This window comes from Anolis sagrei, chromosome 1 (genome assembly GCF_037176765.1).
Source record: "Anolis sagrei isolate rAnoSag1 chromosome 1, rAnoSag1.mat, whole genome shotgun sequence".
NCBI lineage: Eukaryota > Metazoa > Chordata > Lepidosauria > Squamata > Dactyloidae > Anolis > Anolis sagrei.
The window spans coordinates 245,493,264-245,505,100 of NC_090021.1; the positions used below are offsets into that span (position 1 = coordinate 245,493,264).

Here is an 11,837-nt window from a genome sequence, read left to right on the forward strand (position 1 = left end):
GAAGCAGACAAATCACAATTGGACAACAGAAACCCTGGCTGGAGCTTATCACATGATATCACTGCTTTCTTGCTACTCTCTTGGTGGGAGACAGCAGAGAAAGTGCTTTTCTATTAACACAAATAATCTCTTAATGTCCTTCTTTGGTAAAAGAAATGACCACCCACAATATTCCCTCGTCCCAGAACAACAGAAGAGGATGACTCCAGGTGATAACTCCTGCTGTTATCCCAATTTGCCTGCTTCATTTTACTAACTCATTAGACTTTATTATGATCCAATAGTAAGAGGCAAAACTGATATTAATAAACTCTTGCACAGTAAAATTCCAGTAATGTTCTTCACTTCACCCAAATATTATCTGCATTATATCCAGAGAGGAACTAAGGTCCAGGAACAAACTGCTCATGCAGCAGGCCATAGTATGATGGTTTGCAGTCTCTGGTGTTATGTAGGAACCTTTTTGCAGTATTAGTAAAGGTGCCTCCTTTTTTACTACACATGGATTTCCAGAGACTCAATCCAAGCCATTTTCTGGCTTTGAAGGGTTCTCTAAACCAAGTGATTATGTGTGGCTTGGAAGGCATATGCTATCTTTCCATTAATTAAGAAATAGGATTCTCAGACCTCATCTACACTGCCATATAACGCATTTTTAGAATCCAGATTAACTGCATTGAACTGCATTATATGGCAGCGTGTACTCATATAATCCAGTTCAATGCAGTTAATCTGGGTTCCAAAATTGCATTATATGGCAGTGTAGATGTGGCCTCAGAGTGATCAGACTCGTTCTCCCATTTCTTCCACCTCAATGACACTGTGGACTCTTGTGCATTGCCACTGCTGCTTTGCCTGTGTACCTTCTTACCATGTATCTTCTTACAATTTATTTGAAATATTTCTCTTAAATTGATTGGGACCCCCTACTCAAGCATATTTGCCCAATTCAGATAGAGTAGGCACACATACTTTATAGTAAAACAAAGGTATGTCCGTGTATGAGTGTGTGTGTGTGTTTTAGATAGAGAGAGCAAGAGCTACAAACTAGTATAGTGTGACTTTAACCCAAATCTTTTTAAATATTTCCCACATTCCTTTATGTGGCAAGTTGCATATAACAATACTACAGTGAAAGAAGAGCAGAGGTTTCAAAGGACAGCATGTAAATGAGAACCCATTGTTCATTGTTGTTTTGCTTCTTCCTGTTAATATGCCTGAATATATTAAGTTAGCCTAGGTTTCATATTAAAATAAAAAGTGTAAGTTATTTCCTAAGAGACTTGTTCTCTATTAGTGAATCTCTATTATTGCCCTTAAGGGCCTGGCGGTAAACAAATGAAGAAGGAATGAAAGGCAGAACTGACCATGATGATAAAACACCAAATTTTGCAAGATTGCCCAATCTGTCTTTCTCTCCCACTTTGAGCCTAAAGACAATGTCTAGAAACTTGAAAATCCTGCTCATATTTTATATCTTTCTAATCAATGAAGACTGATGGCTTCTATGTCTGTAAGTTTTTAGATTTTAAATGAGTTTCTTAAAATGTTGAGCCCAATCCTTCAAATAGGTGCAGTGTCTTGGATACTTCCTTTCATATTTTGACTAAAACCCAATGCGGATTCACCATTCCACTAATAGGAAATCAGCTGTTCCTTCTGCTCCCAATGATGGTGCTCCACTACTGAACAGTGTCCAGTGAATTTTACACTGCTTTCAGTAACATGGCAAACCAGGATATTTATTTAAATTGCTCTAAATTGTCTCTTATTGAAACAAGATCAAAACCTACAGCAACCCAAGATCATTAAGTTCTTACCTCAAGTATGTGAGGTCTTCCATTCACAAGTAAGCATAGCACAGGGATTTCAATGCTACCTGTCCCTGATTAATAGATAATGGAACACTGTTAATAAAATTCATATATGAAACAGTCTAGCTTTTCTCTTGCTTCCAACAAAAGGGCATGACTTCATCTGCCACCATCATGCCATCACTATGGACAATACCCACTCAGCAGATTTATCTGTTTATGTACTCTGTACAACTTAGGCTGAAATTCAGTGGAGCAACATCGGAGTAGTCAACGCAAAGTTAGTCTAGTTTAGTGCAGGTAAAGTATAGAAATAATATTGCACTGCTGTTTGTTTGTTTGTTTACAGTATTTACATACTGCTTTTCTCACCCCTGAGGGGACTCAGAGCAGTTTACAAAAAATAATGGCAAAATTTAATGTGATGATGTGGCATGTTGGACTCCATGTTGCTCTATCTCTCTTTAGTGTCATGTTACCTTAATATACCTTGAAACATGGCCATGACAGGACAAAGATGGCACATATATTTCTAAAAATGTATAAAATAAATACTTTGCGCTGTCAATGTTGCTTGGGTCCATAATGGCAAACTTGCCAAAGCCAGGGAGGAGAAATCCCATACCCATAGGTTGAATTTAACCCATGAAAAATGGATCCCATTATATTATTGATGGTTCAATAGTATGTATTGTATGTATTATTGATAATTCATTAAGGCTCTGTCTAGAGGTAGTGAGAGAATGAAATGTAGAGAGTAAGTGGTAATTGGTGAAATGACTGAGGGGATTTGACTGTAGCTGCTGAAAGACAGCTAGTGAGGAGGAATTAAGAGTAATCTGTCTGGGGCTGGATCTACACTGCTATACGATCCAGTTTCTGAATCCAAATTATCTGTTTTGAACTGGATTATATGAGTTCACACTGCCATATAATCCACTTCAAGGCAAGGTAGATTATATGGATTCAGAAACTGGATTCTGTGGCAGTGTAGAAGGGACAGAGTGAGCAATTTGTTAACCAGAGTGAGCAATTTGTCAGGTTTAGTTAGTAAGAGGGATTGAAGAGTTTAAGCAGTTAGGAAGTCCATGGTGGTGACAGCTAATAAAGAAGGATGGTATCTGGTGGGAATAGCAGATGAATCACGCAGGAATCCACAAGGTCCTCTTGGGAGGCCCTTGAAGTTGCTGGCTATCACAGTGGGACAGGAAGAGGTCTTTACATTGGTAGAAAAAGTAAGGATAAGGGAAAAACCTCACATTTGGTGGTAGTTGGTGAGATTAGTGAGAGTATTCATATTTTGTGGTAGTGAGAGTATAATGAGAACACAATTCTCACCTGGCTCATGAGGGTTTTCTAATGTTATCTAAGGAGTGATTGGAAAGAAGAGAAAAGAAGCCATTTAAAACTTAGGAAGCTTTCCCCTAAAACCAGCAAGTCTACAAAAACGGGGGGGGGGGGGGGGGGGGCTTTCACACAACCCCTATATCTCAGAATATCAAGGCAGAAAATCCCACATTATCTGAGTCCACACTCAGATAACCCAATTCAAAACAGATATTGTGGGATTTTCTGCCTTGATATTCTGGGATATAGGGCTGTATGGAAGGGCCCTAGGTTTAATTACTCTGATGTCATTGGGATTTGAACAGCCTAATTCTGTGCAGCAATGGGTGTATAAATGCTACCAATAATTTAGCCTAGGCTTTGGTGTCTGTGAATATGCACATACATGCAAGCTATCTTGATATTTGCAATTGATCAATTTTAAAATGACATACAACAAAGACCAATTTATCCTTGTTTTTCTTCTTACCTCCATAGCCAGTTCGCTGCTCTGAAATGTGTTTCTCCAAAGTGAGACGTAACCTTGTGGTACTATCTGATTCATTTGGATCTTTTTCATCCACCAAAATAAAATGGGAGTGATGGTTGTCAAGAGAATAGGGAGGGCTTTGGGCACCATGGTCTGATTTGTAGCTTATAAGACTGTCATTCTAGGGAGGGAAAAGGAAAGATTACTTTCCTATACACACTTACATGGGAGTATAAGAGAGCAGCTACCAGTTACTGTCAATAATACTATAATTATGGGGGAAAGGACTCTTAGTTCAAATTGAATACACTTGGATGGTTTTTCCAAGTAAATGTGGGCCAGATTGAGCTTTAATTTTTTTTCATTCCTTCAGAATTGTTCATGATTTGTATTAATTATTTGTTTTAAGAAGGGTTGATTTAACCATTGTTAGAGTCTAGTCCAAACAGCTGAAACAATAACAAGTAACCTTTAAAAAAGTCAGTAAAGAGATATAAAAAAATCACAAAGCAATAATAAAACAGTGGGTTTTAACTTAGAAGTGCAGCAAAAAATGGTTGTATAAGAGGATTATTTGTTTATTAAACTTCGGAATCAACCCTCCTTGTTCACCCAGGCAGGGCAATATCCCCCTCATTCTCTTATGGCCATTTGGGGATAATTTTATTTTGTCAGATAATTTGGGGATTTTCGTCAGTTTTTGGAGAGTGGAAATAATAGATTATCAGGGTTTACAGTGCCACCAAGACTATAGGTGACAAGCCTCGACAGAATAATTTCTTTCTTAGAGTTTTTAACCCATTGCAGCTAGTCATAGTCAGGCTGAAGTGAGTGGCTAAAGAAGAATGGATTAATGCATCCATGTTTCAGCTTGAACAGCTATCAGGGAGAACAATGAACATTAGATAAATTGGTCATGTCCAGGGCCTTTGCCTGTATTGTTGTGCAACCTTCTGCAACTTTAAAAAATATATAGAGCTATTGAACTTGAAAGAGCTATTTCTTCCACATTCAAACAGTTTGAATTTGATTCTCTTAGCACAAGTGGACATAGAGTTGATGTGATTTCCAAGAACTAATTTGTGATATCATAACCTCTACATGGCTATCATGTCCCCTTTCAGCCTTCTTTTCTCTAAGCTAAACATGCCCATCTCCCTAAGCTGCTCCTCATAGGGCTTTGCTTCCAAACCTTTGATCATTCTGGTCACCCCTCTCTGAACATGTTCTCTGTTTGTCAATATCTTTCTTAAACTGGGCACAGTATTATTCCAGTGAGGCCTGCCTAGAGCAGAAGAGACTGGGACTATGATTTCCTTCAATCTCAACACTATACGCCTATTAATGCACCCTAGAATCACACTGGCCTTTTAAGCTGCCTTATCACATCATTGTCATGCCAATGGGACCTAAAGGCTCTATCTATTTATTTTTCATATTTCCTCATTTAACTCAAAAGAGAAAAAATATATTTACCTTAACATTATCCAGAAGTTCTTTATGCTTAATTTTCCCCAGTGATGTTATTCCTATTGCAACCACTTTTACTGTGGAAGAAGTACTTGCCAACGTGTGATCTCGGACTGCATGCCCTATATTTTTTGTTATTCCAACACGCAAGGCACTGGTAAAGATCCATGCACCTGAAATTAATTTGTATAACAGTAAAATATTGGATAACATGAAAGACGTCTCTAGGTCTTAGAAATTTATCCTGTATTGTTTATCCTGTAAGCAAATGTTGAGGAATGATGGAATCTGCAGTTGAGCAACATCTGAAAGGCCACATGTTCCCCATCTTTGATGTATGCTCCCTGTAGTGAGCTTTCCCCCTTGAACTCTGATTCTTTCAAGAAACTGGGCTGTAAGCTAAATGACATTGCTTTTAATCTTTTTGTCAGTTCAAACACAATATGATTTATTTATTCTGTCACCAGGTGATATTGTAGTTCAACAAACTGGTCACCTCCATGTGTACAGAAAACATCTCATATTGGATCAACACAGAGTGCCACGGGGAGGGTAAGAGTAACTTCTTTTTTGATATGGGAAATCCGTTGGAAGCTTATCCCTTCCAATGGATAAGCTTCCTTTCTCAACCAGAAGAATTTTTTGTTTATTTTTTTTATTTGTTCAGTCACTTCTGACTCTTTGTGGCCTCATGGACCAGCCCAGGCCAGAGCTCCCTGTTGGCCATCACCACCCCCAGCTCCTTCAGAGTCAAGCAGACTCTAAACAGATACATTGACATAGAACCAACCAGTGCTTTGAGCAGCCTTGACTAGTCCTTTTCTTAAGGTGTCACGTAACCAAGGTTTCATCAGGAAGTTTTCTTCTTCTCCAACTAAAGAGACAACCAGGTTGGGAGCAGGAAGGTTCCATTTGTTACTCATGACATCAAAAATCACCCCAGGATGGATTGAACATGGGACCTTAATAAACTGTAATCAAGAAAAGGTTATGTGTATGAGAATGATAGGCAACCACAGGACTAAAGAAGGAGGACACGCCATAACCTAATACACATTTTAGTTATTCTGGATGGCCAAGCAGATACTTAGTTGTTATGGGAAATGGGAAATAACACAATGAATATCACTGTAAATAAGAATAGCTAAAATGCTTGGAAACACATGAAGGAACTAAGGGCACACCCTTATGTATATTGCCCCAGTTTGAAAAACTGCCACCAGATGCAATTATTTTTTAAAGATGGAAATTTCTTCAGGTCTGTTTTTAGAACTCTTTTTCAGAGTTGAACCCAGATCTGAAATATAAACACAAGACAGATTAAGAATCAGTCAAATGGTAATTGATAAATAAGGGATTGAGATCCTTGATTGACAAGCTGAACTGTGATGCATGTTTGCCTCTGCCCACAAACCGATATTTTTTATTTATTTATTTACCTCAAAAGCCAGCTTTTAAGATGCACCCCCGCCCCATACACAAAATAGCATTTTACTGGCCAAAAATGTCAGAGGGCAATGTCATCACTATAGGAACATGTCTGTATTGTGGTGCTGCAGCAGCTCAGAAAGTGGGGCTGGATGATCAGTAGAGAATGCCAACATCTATCTGCAGTCACCAAAAAGTGAGTTACATTGAGCTAAATTAGAATTATGCCTTCCTAAGTCACTAATGGAATACCAGGCAAGATTTTTAGACTGAAGCATAGAAATGGATTTCTAGCACAACCATTGCCCTTGATGTGGAGTGTTTTGAGCGACCTTTCCCCGTTTCTTCACAGAAGACATGAAATCAATTTCCCCTGTGCAGTATGGCAATTCTCTTCCAAATGTTTCTTCACTGTCACTGTTATACAGTTTATTCTGGGGATTCTCCTTTGGAATCACTGCAGGATCATTGGGTTGACTGGATTCCCTACAAAGAATGAAGAATGAATTGGAAAAGAATAACTGACTCAGGCCCCTTCTGCACTAGAATATAAAATCCAGATTATCTGCTTTGAACTGGATTTTCTGGCAGTGTAGACTTCGTATAATCCAGTTCAAAGCAGATATTGTGAATATTATTTATTTATTTATTTGGGGCATTTCCACCCCGTCCTTCTCACCTCCAAAGAGGGGCTCAGCACGACTTACAGAAGGCAGTCATTAGATGCCAAAAAACAATACATTAAAACACACAGTTACAATTAACACAATTAAAACAATTATAAGCATTCAATTAAATAACATGGATTATATGGCAGTGTAGAAGGGCCTCAAAATAATCTAACAGACTTTCATCAAAAATAATATTTCTAAAATATGTAACTGTAATATGTGGATGCCAATTTTGTGTCCATTTCTCTATTTTAAGAATGTTTCAATTGATTTTATATAATGTCTTGAAATCATATTATGTTATTCTTATTTATGCTATACATGATTAATTAATATATTAGTAAAGAAAATAAAATGTTTGGGAATTTATTTGACAAATACAAAATTCGGACTTATTTAAACGCAATTATGAAAAAATGTGGGAAGAGATACAAAAGGATGAGCAAAGATGTTTTTATTGCTAAGATATTGACAGTCAACATTAACATACTACATAAAGTGTCATATTTATTCCAAACATTACCAATTGTGTCTAAAGAATCATTTTTTTAAAAAAATTGGAATAAGGAATTGACAAAATTCATTTGGAAAAATGTAAAAAAAATCCTAGAATTAAAATGAAAAATTTGCAGCACTCAAGAGAGAAAGGTGGAATGAAGTTACCTAATTTGGGACTATATTATGATCCAGCAGCCTGGGTTTGGATAAAAGAATGTTTTTTAAAAAAAATGAAAAATTACTCAACTTAGAAGGATCAGACTTAAAATATGGATGGCATGCATACTTGATCTATGATAAATGGGACAATATACAGAAAGAAGAAAGAAGAGCAACAAGAAAGACAAATGCAATAAAAAAGGGGGAAATTATTTTTGTTTTTCTTAAGCAAAAGACATTGCGAATGGAACTGCTTTAAAAAAATAGAAATTTGTATAGCAATACCCTCCTTCAATCTTGGATGTACATTATTTATTTATTTATTTATTTATTTATTATCTAAAACATTTATATTCTGCCCTTCCCACCCCACAGGGGATTCAGGGTGGAGCACAGCATATATACGGCAAACATTCAATTAGACTTATGGATAGACCTAACTTACTAACAAAACTCCCAAATCAACTGATTATACTTTCCTTGGCTTTCCCCCTCACTCTTATGGTATAAAAGTGTGAAAATGAAATAAAAGATATATGACTAAAAAAAACTATATATTTATCTGTGTTTGCATGTTGATAATACTATACAGTATAAGACCTTACTGGTACATTATTTAAACTGTTATGTTTATTCATATCATGATCTGATCACCATGCTCAATATATCCCATATGCATGGGGGTATTGGGGTAACAATACAAAAGGATTGCTAGGGTAGACTCTCTTTCAGACTCAGCCCCCCCCCAAAGCAAACTCAGCCCCCCCCCCAAAACAAAATCCTGGCAACGGGCCTGCTATACGTTGAGCGATTATAGTGAGATGTAGAATTATCCTTTACACATAGAACAATTCTCTTTCTTTACTATCTAAATCATTGCCAAAGAACTTACACTTCATTCCTTAAGTCCAATTTATCATTTGAGACACTTTCTCTTTTTCTGAAGGCTTGGAGTACAATATTCTGAGGAAGAAAGAGAAGAAAAGTAAAGATTACATTTAGCTTAACTGTGTCAGTTTTCATGTCACAGTAATATTAACATAGAAAAGATTTGGTTTAAAGATGCAGGTTCCAGGGCACAATTTATCATCCTGTGCGTGTCTACTCAGGGGAAATGCCATTGTATTGCTGTACATAGCATTACAATTTCTGCAGTGCACACTAATATATATATATATATATATATATATATATATATATATATATCAAGGAAGAGACAATAGTAAATACCATAATAACCAGATATTTCTGAAATTTTGCAGGAAGGATGCCCTATTATGTTGCTGTGGAAAAATTCAGTAGGATACTTCTTTTGTTTTTAAAGGGATTTTTACTTGTAGAAAAATAAAAAAATCCTTTAATTCCATGTATGACCAAAAAGTTATGAAACATGGCAGGCTTACAGTTGTAAATGTGTTCTATACATGTGGCAAGTTTCATCCTGATAGCCATAAAAATGATGGAAAAACGCACCCTACAAGTTTCCCCATTGGTGTTAATGAACTGAATCTTATCGAAACAATAATAAAACTTCAGATTTCAAATTACAAATCAAAACGTCTCCTCCTAATCTTCCCAAATCTTCCTGAAATGAAATGGGGGGGGGGGGGGGGGAGAGATCCAAAATTTGAAACAAAACCAAAACAGATTTCTGCTGTTTCACACACCAGTTTCTAACATGGGCAGAAAGATGTATATTGTTCTCGGCACATTTTATATACATCTATTATCGAGGAAAACTCCTGCGACATTTTGCCATGCTTGCCTTTGGACCATCAGGTTTCAACAAACAACACAGTAGTGCTGTCCTACCCTTCATGATTCCCAATTTCCACTGTTTCAAGCCCCATGCTCTCACCTCACCCCATTTTTCTGTTCTCATTACCAGTGGAAATTGGCCTTTTATACAGCATTCCGTTCACTTGCATTGCAACGTGTGAATTCATAATCATCAACAGTTCTGCTTTACAGCCCATTCTTCCACTTCCACATTCCCCGCCAGTTCAGACAGAACTAGGGAACAACCACTAGATGGCTACATAAAACAGCATTTGGTAAAGTGTGCACAAGGGACCTGGGATGTTTGTTGCAAGTTTGCATTTAAATTCTCCTTTCAAAATAGTGTTGTGTCCTGTCCAGGGCTGTTGAAGTACATTAGGACCCCAAAAAGTAGAGAAGGCCTATACAGTTGTAGCACTGTGGTTTCACTTTACCCATCATGGCCACATCCTATAAGATCCTGGGATTTATAACTAGCCGAGGCGTTAGAAGGACTCTCTGGCAGAAAGTTTTAATGGTCCTTCCATAAACAATCAATCCTAGGATTCCACAGAGAATTTCCACTGCAATTAAAATGGAATAATAGTGCACAGTGTGACGGGGCCCTAGGGTTTCCAGAAAAGAAAATGAATCAAGTAAATAACCTATTATTGTTTTCCAGTTTATTGACTGACTTCCCATATGAAAACTCAATATCATACTTGTTGGAGATGTTGAGTGAAATCTGAAATCATTCACAGTTTAATAAATAACAGTTGCCACACTTTGTTAGAAGAAAGGCACATATGGTTTTTTTGAAACCAGACCGATGGACCAGACCCTTAGTGGGGTTGTTCTCAATCTTCAACCCTTTGTGATTTTTTAAAACTTCAGCTTCCAGAACCTCTTACCATTGGACATGCTATTTGGAGATTTGGAGAAGCGAAGTCCAAAACCTGGTTCTCAACCTATGGGTCCCTAGGTATTTTGGCCTACAACTCCCAGAAATCCCAGCCAGTTTACCAGCTGTTAGAATTTCTGGGAATTGAAGGCCAAAACATCTGGGGACCCACAGGTTGAGAACCACTACTCTAGAAGCTCAAAAGCTATGAACAACAGATGCAGCTCCCCATTGTTTCCCCATTGACTAGAAGTAATTCTCTAAGACTCTTCTAGTCCTCATATCTAAGGCCCTATCTACACTGCCAGAATGCAGATTAACTGCATTGAACTGGATTATATAGCAGTGTAAATAACCCAGCTGAATGCAGTTCAATCTGCATTATATGAGTCTACACCAACCATTATAATGAAGTTCAAACTACATTATATAGCAGTATAAATGGGGCCTAAGATGAAGGCATTGTGACTTTGATTTAAAAGAAGGTTCTGACACTGATCAATAGACACCCATCACCCCATTTCACATTACAGCACAAATGAACAATGGACAGCACTTCAGATGTAAGTGAAATTCAGCTCCCAAGATTTTTCTTGATAGGATGCATTGGAAAGTGGTAGTCCAACACTGCTTGGTGGACTATAAGATTCCCGCAGTTCCATTACTCACCAGAATTAAAATAGCACCAGCAGGTAAACAAAGTTATTCTTACTCACAAGTTACTGATTAAGTCAATTAAACTTTCCAGCCCTGCTCCTTGCTGTTGAGCTTGCCACTCTTAGCTGTGGGAATGTCATCCATCAGCTATGTTCATTTTGTTTCTCTGTACTACTATTTCTTGGATGGATTATCACGGTGGTGTCTAGTTCTATTGCCCAGAGGTTACAACAAGGGTATTTTCAATTACCCCTTCAGATGTCCCGCGGGAATTGTCACAGATTGCAGCGATTCAGGTGGTGCCCATCTGGTGGCGTGGGGAACCTGTTGCCCCACACCCTACATTGCCTGACTCACCCACATCCCCATTCCATGGGGGGAAGCATCTGCCACCTGGCTTCCGTCCATTGATCCAAGACAGCACGGGAAATCTGCCGTGTTGCAGTCATGGCAGCGTGCACTGGTTCACTTTCTCCTTTATGATGGAGCCCCAGCAGAAGTTGCAGTGCATTGTGGAATGGGAGCTGGCAGGCTCTATTGTTAAGGAGAAGGCAGACCAGTGCATACCATTGATTTTGCCTTTGTCTGATGAGATCGTAAGTCTAATCTCCACCAAAAATGCACAGTTATCCCTCCCAACTACTGCCCCTAGAGGAAAATGCTGG

General features: G+C 38.0%; 1 protein-coding gene across 1 annotated transcript in view; it reads right to left on the minus strand.

The window, feature by feature from the left end:
• TRPM5 (transient receptor potential cation channel subfamily M member 5) overlaps positions 1-11,621 on the minus strand; it is a 52,671-nt gene extending 41,050 nt beyond the window's left edge. Inside the window, exons 1-6 of the mRNA XM_067466610.1 lie at positions 11,530-11,621; positions 6,861-7,014; positions 5,891-6,071; positions 5,107-5,273; positions 3,631-3,811; positions 1,821-1,885 (exon numbers count right to left, since the gene is read on the minus strand). Of these exons, the coding sequence (XP_067322711.1) occupies positions 1,821-1,885; positions 3,631-3,811; positions 5,107-5,273; positions 5,891-6,071; positions 6,861-7,014; positions 11,530-11,621 (840 nt within the window). The remainder of the gene's footprint in view (positions 1-1,820; positions 1,886-3,630; positions 3,812-5,106; positions 5,274-5,890; positions 6,072-6,860; positions 7,015-11,529) is intronic.
• Positions 11,622-11,837: the final 216 nt, after the last annotated feature.